Source organism: Cebus imitator, unplaced genomic scaffold (assembly GCF_001604975.1).
Source record: "Cebus imitator isolate Cc_AM_T3 unplaced genomic scaffold, Cebus_imitator-1.0 Scaffold32, whole genome shotgun sequence".
NCBI classification, from domain to species: Eukaryota; Metazoa; Chordata; class Mammalia; order Primates; family Cebidae; genus Cebus; species Cebus imitator.
Window position 1 is genome coordinate 2,329,650 of NW_016107347.1, and position 9,372 is coordinate 2,339,021.

The 9,372-nt window shown below is 32.2% G+C and overlaps 1 protein-coding gene across 1 annotated transcript in view; it reads right to left on the bottom strand.

Moving 5' to 3' along the window:
* The window catches only part of MAN1A2 (mannosidase alpha class 1A member 2), a 162,360-nt gene that overhangs the window by 81,288 nt on the left and 71,700 nt on the right, over positions 1-9,372 (bottom strand). The window contains exon 6 of the mRNA XM_017524176.2: positions 5,392-5,486. Within this exon, the coding sequence (XP_017379665.1) occupies positions 5,392-5,486 (95 nt within the window). The remainder of the gene's footprint in view (positions 1-5,391; positions 5,487-9,372) is intronic.

The following is a 9,372-nucleotide window of genomic DNA, read 5'->3' on the forward strand; positions in this document are numbered from 1 at the left end:
AAAAAAAAAAAAAAAAAAAAAAAAAAAATAGTATACAAAAAAAAGCTAATGTACAAAAAGATCTTAAGGACTGATTTTTTTTTAAATAGCCAATAAAAAACAGACAAAGGACATAAAAATGCTATCCACTGAATAAAATAAACTTGATCTCACTCAAAAATTAATAAAACAAAAATTGAAATAAGATTTTATATTTACTTATCTGATAAATAAAAGTAAACCATATATTCAAAAGGTTACATAAGAGCCATTCTCACACACTAATTTATTAAACAAATGTTAACTGGCATATCCTCTCTAGAAGGCAGTACTTAACAACAGAAAAATAATGTATATAATTATTTGATCCACGTTTCTACCAAAGTCATACCAACACATGTGTATGTACACATACACACCATTCCCAACATACACAGGATACCTCCTCTAATATTTTTTGATAGTATTAAAATCTAGACTAATCTAACAGTTCACTAACACAGAATTAAAGTTACAATATTTTCATAAACATATTATGAAGCTCTTAAAAAGAATGAGACAAACATATATAAAGTGTTGATATAGAATAATTTTTGAGATCTATTGCTAAATGATGTAAAATGTCAATATTGTTAGACTGAATATCAAAATTTGGATTTTGATACAAACTATATGCTGTCTCCAAAAGAAGCGCTATAGTTAAAAAAATATAGTGAAGCTGAAAATAAATGGAAAGAAAAGATAAACCATGAAAACAATAAGCATAAGAAAGGTAAAGCAGCTACATTAATATCTGATAAACTTCAAGACAAAAACATTACCAGAGATGAAGACATACTGAAATAATAAAAGGCTCATGTTATTAGAAAACATATACTAAATGTCTAAGTATTTAAGAGTAAAGCTTCATCAATATGCATGAAGCAAAAAATTGACAGAAATAAAGAAGAGACAATACCACGACCATATCTGGGATATTTTAACACTTCATTTCAGGAATGTATAAAACAATTATGCCAAAAAAAAAAAATCAGGGAAGATATACATGATCCAAACACCATAACCTAATTGATATATATATATAGAATGTTACACCCAACAACTGCAGAATACATGTATTCTTATCAAGTGGATATACCAAAAAAGACTATATGCTGAGCTACAAACAAGCTGTAATAAATTTGAAAGGATTCAAATTGTATTTTTTATGATCATAATTAAATTAGAAATCAAAACAATATGATATCTAAAACACAGCTTAAAATTTGGCAATTAAACCACACAATTATATAACTAATGCGTCAAAGATGAAATTCTACAGAAAATGAGAAAATATTATGAACTGAATGATAACAAAAAAACAACTTATCAAAATTCTGGGATGCAGCTAAAGCAGTCCCTGGAGGGAAATTTATAGCTTTATAAGAAAACAGTTATTTATGGAGGGAAAAGAGAGAAAACTGTAAGATCAGTGAAGAAAGGTATAACCTAGAGTTCCAATGTAAGAAACTAGAGAGCAAAATTAACTCCAATAAGAAAAGGAAATAATAAACCAGAAATCAGTAAAGCCAAAAAGGAGTAAAAATTAACAAAAACAGAAGTACTTTTCTGAAAAGATTAACAAAATTGACAAATGCCTCATTAAAGTTATAAAGAGAAAAGAAAAGAATACAAATTACCAGGATCAGGAATGAAAGAATGGTTGTCACTATGGAATCTACAAAGAAGAAAGGTAAAACAAAGTAACACCAGAACAACTTTACGCCAAATTTTCTAATTTAAGTGAAACAGAGAAATTTAAGTAAAACTGATACACAATAAAACAAAATCTGAATATTTATATATGATACATATGTTTATATATATATCTTATATATAAATAGGTCATATATAAATATATATACAAATTTTCTTATATATGTATACATGTAAATTTATATATATATACACACACACACACACACACACACACACACACACACACACAAATTTAGGCAGGGTGCAGTGGCTCACACCTATAATCCTAACACACCCTGGGAGGCCAGAAAGGGAAGATCACTTGAGCTCAGGAAGGCAACACAGCGAGACCCCATCTCAACAAAATTGGCTGGGCGTGGTGGCACACACCTATAGTCTCAGCTACTTGGTACGCTGAGATGAGAGGATCACTTAAGCTTGGCAGGTCAAGACTGAAGTGAGCTGTGATTGTGCCACTGTACTCCAGCCTGGGCAACAGAGCAAAACCTTGTCTCCGAACCAACCCCTCCAAACACACACAACACACACATGAAAATTTTAATTTGTTATTAAAAACTTCCCAACAAAAAAAATATCTGGCCCAGGTAGTTGCATTTAGGTCTATCTATCAAACAGTTAAGGAAGAAGTAACTACAACACTCCACAAATTACTTCTGAAAACAACTTTAATAATAATACCTCATTTAATGAGACCAGATAACTTTCACTAAAATCTGACAAAGGCATTCCAAAAATAAAATTCCTACCAATATTTATTAAATAGTTTCAAAATATATTCAGAAACAAAATACAGCAAAATATAAAAAGGATACATTACGGCCAAGGAACATCTAAGGAATTAAAAGTTGATTTAACATTTGAAAATCTTACAAGTAATTTATGCTATTAAAATTAAAAGAATAATGGGGGAAAACCTCATGATTATCCCCAGAGATGAAAAAAAAAGTATCTGGCAACATTTAACATCCATTCGCAGTAAAACAACAACAACAAAATCTCAGTGAAATAGGAATAGAAGGAAATTTCCTCAAACTGATAAAGGGAATTGATGTAACTGATGAAAACTACAAATAATGCGATACTTCAATTTTTTTAGAAAAGGAGTATTTCAAAGCTTTTATGGAAATCTCAAAGAATGTAAACAATACAGATGGAGACAATTTTTTAAAACAAGACTGTAAACTAAAAGTTATAAAAGATATACTTGAATATATAAAAGTTTAAAACTTATGAATCATAAATTACTATAAAGACAACAGACCAACAGAAGAGTAGAGAGAGGAGAATTAATCCTATAATCTACAAAATACTTTATAAATTAATCAGAAAAAGGCAAAGAACTCCAGCAAGACTTAGGAATAGACAATTCACAAAAAAGCAAATCTACATGTCCAATAAATTTATAAAAAGGATGTTCAAATTCACTAGTTAGAAAATACAAATAACGATTATACCTGTAGATAGAGACTCTCACATATTGTTGGTAGAAATGTACTACAGCCTTTCTGGAACTCATTTTGGCAACATCTATTAAAGTTAAAAATATATATCCCTTTAATCCAGCAATCCCACATCTGGAAATCTGTCCCACAGATGAAAAAAGGTATATGTTCTTTGATCTAGCAATTGTATTCTTGAGAACCATTTTCTAAGAAATAAAATTGCTACTACACAAGGACATATATAACAGGATGCTATTCAGCAATGTGTGTGGTAGGAAAACAAGGAAAACAAATACCACTGATATGAAAATTAATGAATAAATTATGGTATAACTATCCCATTTCTCATTCAGTATTCATCACAAAGATTGATTTAGATCTTTATTGGGTGACTTGGAATCATATTTCCATGGAGTATTATTGAGTGAGAAAGATAAGAAACAGAAAAGCAAGCCATTAAAGTGATAAACCAAGTAAACATTACAAAAAAAGCTCTGCTTTTATTTCTGTCTGCTGTATCATATTGTAGAAGATAAATATAAGACTATTAAAAGGGGTTGGCTTTCAGTCATCAAGACTGGGCAGGAAAGCCTATGTGTGGGAAATGTGTAGACCCCAGCCAAAAAAATAACAACTTTAAAAAACAGGTAAATAATGCTAGGTGCAGTGGCTCATGCCAATAATCCCAGCACTTTGGAAGGTAAGAGGATTGCTTGAGCCCAGGAATTTGAGGTCTGCCTAGGCAACAAAATAAGATCCCATCTCTGCAAAAAAAATTTTTTTTAATTGTTAAGTACATGAATAATTATTCATAATATAAATTATTATATATTATTCAAAATATAAAAACAAATGATGTATGTGTTTAAGTATACACCAAAGAAACTAAATTAAAATGAATCTTATAAAATGCTTATAACATGGTCCTTGGAAACCTTTCCACTTTAATCTCAATCTTAACTTAGAAGTTCTGCAATTTAATCTTGATTTTCAAGTTCTTGTCCTCTATATAGACAAAATAAGGGCCTCCAGTCTGTCTTCCTACTGAAATTAAATTTTAATTATTATCTAAGTAGACAATAATGTCTGATTCTGATGATGATCCTGAAGGAAATATCACAAAATCTGTCACAAAACAAGTACGTACACAACATCACTTGGCCATATCCTTCCACGGAGCTTGCTCTGGAACTCCAGCCAGCTATTTCCTCATCAAGGAGGTAATTTGCACTAAATATAGTGCATGGAATCAGAAATAGTAAAGTTAGATTAATATTCAGTATTAAATGCTGCTGACATCTCAATGTAAATCTCAACTCAATAAAGTTGTTCATGTCGTTTTTAAAAATAATGTCACAGATTCACATCACCAGAAAAATAAATGTTCCTAACTTTTATTCTAAAGGCTCTCAGTGCACGAACAACAATCAGATTTTTAGGTAATTTCCAAATTCAAACATTATGATGAATAAATTTTACTAGGAGAAAAAAATGAGCAGAACAAATTTCAGTCAGCATAAATTACTTAAATGCAAGTTCAAATATGTTGATATTATTAAAATATTAATTGTATATCTTTGTATAATTTATAAAGTTGTTCAAAGAAAACATTTCATCTACTTCTAAGTAAAAAAACAATGTTTTCAATTAGAATAAAACAGATTGTAAAGAATGATACTTAAGAGTTCAGTTTGAATTTCAATAGTGTAGATGCTAGAATAAAAACCGCATAGTCAACATCATGAATTATCTCTTCCTTTATCTTTAATATGACATTCAGCAATAGGAAGCCCTAATTTCTAGGTATACTGTTTTCCATTTTCACTTAGAAGATCAGCACGTAGTATATAAAAAGAAAAAGTGGGGGATGTACTTTGGCTCTATTCTAGAACTAAATGGAAACAAATAAGCAAAAAAAAAGAAACAAATATTGTATACCATACTGGTGAGGAAGAGAAATCTAGACTTAGAGAAATGAGTAGTAAAAACTGCAGTGAAGACAGTTAACTTCTTTCAAAATAAAGGACATATTTTAAAAATCGGAAAATGTTTTAAAGAAACAAATGTATGCATATACACAGAAGAAAAAGATTATATATAGAGAGAAAAACAATATAAGTCTTAAAAATACATGGGTGTGAGTCATTAGAAATTTCTAAGACTAAAAGGTCAAAATAATTCTTCCAGAATAAGAATATCTACATAAAGTTACCTTTTCAAATTCACCATTGCCCAAGGAATCCCAGTAGGTGTGTTAAAGGCAGGAAGGAGTTTCTCAGCCAATTGTACTGCTTTAATCTTGAATATCTGAGATTTAAAACATGGAATATTCATAAATTATAGCCACCAGTAAGCATTTACTTATTGTGCTCTCTCTCTCATAGTATACATAGCACAAGGTACTGAGTACACGCAAGCACAAGGTGGGAAAAAGCATCTCATTGGTACCATGCAGCATACGGCAATGAGAGAATATGTTTGCAAACTGTATACTAAGGAAAGAAAGCTAACCATGCAAAGGCCTGAAACTACAATTAATTGAAAAGCAAGGACTTAATTTTGGTGTTGATATTCTATTTTCAGCTGGTAAAAACTTTAAGAGGAAATATTAGGCTATGGACTTTTCATCCAAGGTAAACAAGTTTAGTCCAAAATATAAGCAAAAGAAAGAGGTAACTCAATTTGGATAAATGCCCTTAAACTACTATGAACATGTTATGTCTCAAAATTTTCCATCAAGGTTTAACCATATTATAAAAAAGAAAAGAAAACATTTGAGTTCACATGTTAAATTTACTTTGAGAGTTATAAACGCTTCATTGTGGCCGGGTGCAGTGGCTCACGGCTGTAATCTCAGAACTTTGCGGGGCCGAGGCAGGTGAATCATGAGGTCAGGAGTTCAAGCCCAGTCTGGCCAACATAGTGAAAGCCTATCTCTACTAAAAATACAAAAATTAGCTGGGCATGGTGGCGGGTGCTGTAACCCCAGCTGCTTGGGAGGCTGAGGCAGGAGAATGTAAACCCGGGAGGCGGAGGCTGCAGTGAGCCAAGATTGCACCACTGCACTGCAGCCTGGGCAACAGTGCGAGACTCCGTCTCTAAATAAATAAATGCTTCATTTTTCAGTCCCAAATGCTGCTTTTTTGGTATCCGAAAACAATAAATTTCCTAAATACAGTGGTATCCAAACTTTTAAAATCATGTAGATAGTAAAGTTTCTATTATTTTCTTAACATGCAGTATTATGAAGATGTATATAGTAAAATTTCTACTATTTTCTTAGCATACCCAATAGATAAGTGTGCACACTTAACTTTAGAAACCACTGACTTACAGATTCCAAATTGTGACTGGGTCATAATGTTCTATTAGAAAAAGTAGCACACTCTCCTATATGCATCAAGCCTATCCCCTCCTCTCAAATGGTCTCCAAATTGAATGGTTACTTAAAGCTCGAACTTTTCACTGAAGTCAAATAATATGATAAAAATAGTCTTAGATTCTTCTAATTATATAATAAGTAGTTAAAGATCTGGAATAACTCAAAATTTTGAGTTGAGATTATAACAAAGCATACCAACATTACTGGGGATAGAAAACATGAGAGAGAAATATGTACAAGTAGATAAGGAAATATCATAGAGGTAATGTATCCCCATTACCTCTGTGTCTTCACCCCCTCCTTCATGCACCCTCTTCCATTCACTCTGTCCCTCATTAAGATGTTCCAAAGTTCCCTCAGTAAGGCAAAAGCTACTTAGCAAAACTTTTAATTAGATATAGTCACACATCTACGATTTATCATTTCCTTCTGTATCTACTTTAACATCAAAATCCCAAAGAAAAACATTATAATTTACGGTGAAAGTTGCATAATTTTCTCATATTCATCTCAATTAGGAAAAGCAAATGTAAAATCAGTTCTCTCTTTATTAATATTATTTACATGTTAGTAAAGACAAGCTACCTTACATAGCAAAAAGTATTGCTTATTTACCATGAAGACAAAGGAATCAACTTTCTTATCTAATAACTAATCTTAATACTACATATTTGTTAATCACACAGTTTTGTATCACATCTTTTCTAAATATAAACTAAAATTTAAAGTGATAAAATGACCTACAAATGTAAAGTTTTTGTAAATAGAAAGCATGCTCAATTCATTTCCAGAATAAACCAATAACATATTGTCTAATTTTCAGCTAAAAATCTTGTGTCATTAATAGCAATTAACATATACAATAAACAGTTATAGCAGACAGGTCTAAAAGAAAACAATACCGTAATGTCATTGAGAAAAATTCCCTTACATAGTATGTAAATCTTAATTTATTCACAAATATATAAACTCTTTAATAATATATTTTAGGTTTATCTTCCCTATTTTCAGAAAAATATTTTGGTAGGCAACAGCAACAGCAAATTTAAAACAAATTAGTTTTCAGTATGCAATGCAGGCAAATAATACAAAATCCAAAAAGCATCAAAAGTAAAAATTAAGTTTCTTTTTCAGCTCTGTCCCTCAACCACACAACTCCTTTTACAACGCAACCATCTATTAGCTTCTTTGTATTTTGTGCCAAATCAGTTCCATGGTACACATGGTTCCTAGTCATGTCACATAAAATCCTCATTCCCAAACCCTCCTAAAAATAGAATTTCTGTTGCAATTTACACACGCTCAAGAGTCTCTCTAACACAGAATATCATACATTCTGAACTTGCTTCTTTAACTTATTGTTTTGTACCTTGAAGAGCTTTCCAAATCAGCCTACAAAGGGTTACCATCTCATTCTCTTTGGTGGCTGCAGAATTTCCTCTTTTATGGATATACTATAATTTATTTACTCAGTCCTCTACTGATGGACAATTTAATTTATTTCTACAGTATATGGCTATGTAAAATGAATTCCAGAAGTGGATTTGTTGTTTCAATCAGTAGGAACATTTGTAATTTTAATAAGTTATTGCCAGTTTGCCCTTCATAAGTGTTTTGCTAATTTATACTTCTACCAGCAATTTGAGTGGCTGTTTCATGTTATCTGTTAGCACAAAAGTTATCAAACTGTTGACTACTACCAATCTGATAGTAGAAAAGGATGCTCCATTGCCATAACTCTCATTTCTTTTATTATGAATGTGGCAGGTACTCAAAATCCATTCAAATCCTCTTTCAAGTATTGCAGAGAATGGAAAATTATACACAACATTTGTCAGAGTCCACTCCAGTTAAGGGTCTAGATAGGACCAAAGCACGCCAATTATAAACAAATACGTGACATTAGAGGGAAGAAGTGAGCACACTGGAGCAGTGGTCACATGATGGGAGACTGCTTGTCTGGTAAGCACTGTGGTGGAGGTAATTGATTCTTCTCTGGTAGCTCTAACAGAAGTTCTAGTGACTGGTCTCTGGCTTCACAGATACTTAGGGGTAATGAAGACAACAGAACTGGTACTCATCAGCTACATGGTACACTTAAGCATTTAAGCATTTCTCTTGGCTGCAGGGGTCCAAGTGTGTAACAAAAGTATCTGATTTCCTAACTTTCCCAAAGACTGTCAGCTAGTCAGTACCCTCTAATAAATCACTAGCTAAAATGGATTCTGGTTCCTGCAACTAGGACTGTTGACTGATAAAATGATGAAAGTAAATAATTTGCAGATTCAAGAGTCTCAAAAGTACTTAAAAGAAGACTTCCAAGCATTTCATTTATAGAAAAAACTTTTATGTATTCAGTGTATGTAAAATGTAAAACCTTCCAGATATTTTTATCAGAATAAATTATAGGTAATAGAATTATGTTAAAACCAGTCCTAGGTTTAGAAGAATTAGGATTAGAAGAATTGACCCTAGGTTCAGAAGAACTGGAAGAAATAAAATTTAACAGACACAATGTGGCAAGACTATGAAGAGCTTTAAAGTATAAGTAACGAAAACGAGGCTGGGCATGGTGGCTCATGCCTGCCATCCCAGCACTTTGGGAGGCTGAGGTGGGTGGATCATTTGAGACCAGAGGTTTGAGACCAGCCTGGCCAACATGGTGAAACTCTGTCTCTACTAAAAACACAAAAATTTAGCCAGGTGTGAAGATGTGCACCTGTAGTCCCAGCTACTCAGGAGGCTGAGGCCACAGAATCACTTGAACCCGGGAGGCAGAGTTTGCAGTGAACCAAGATAGTACCACTGCAC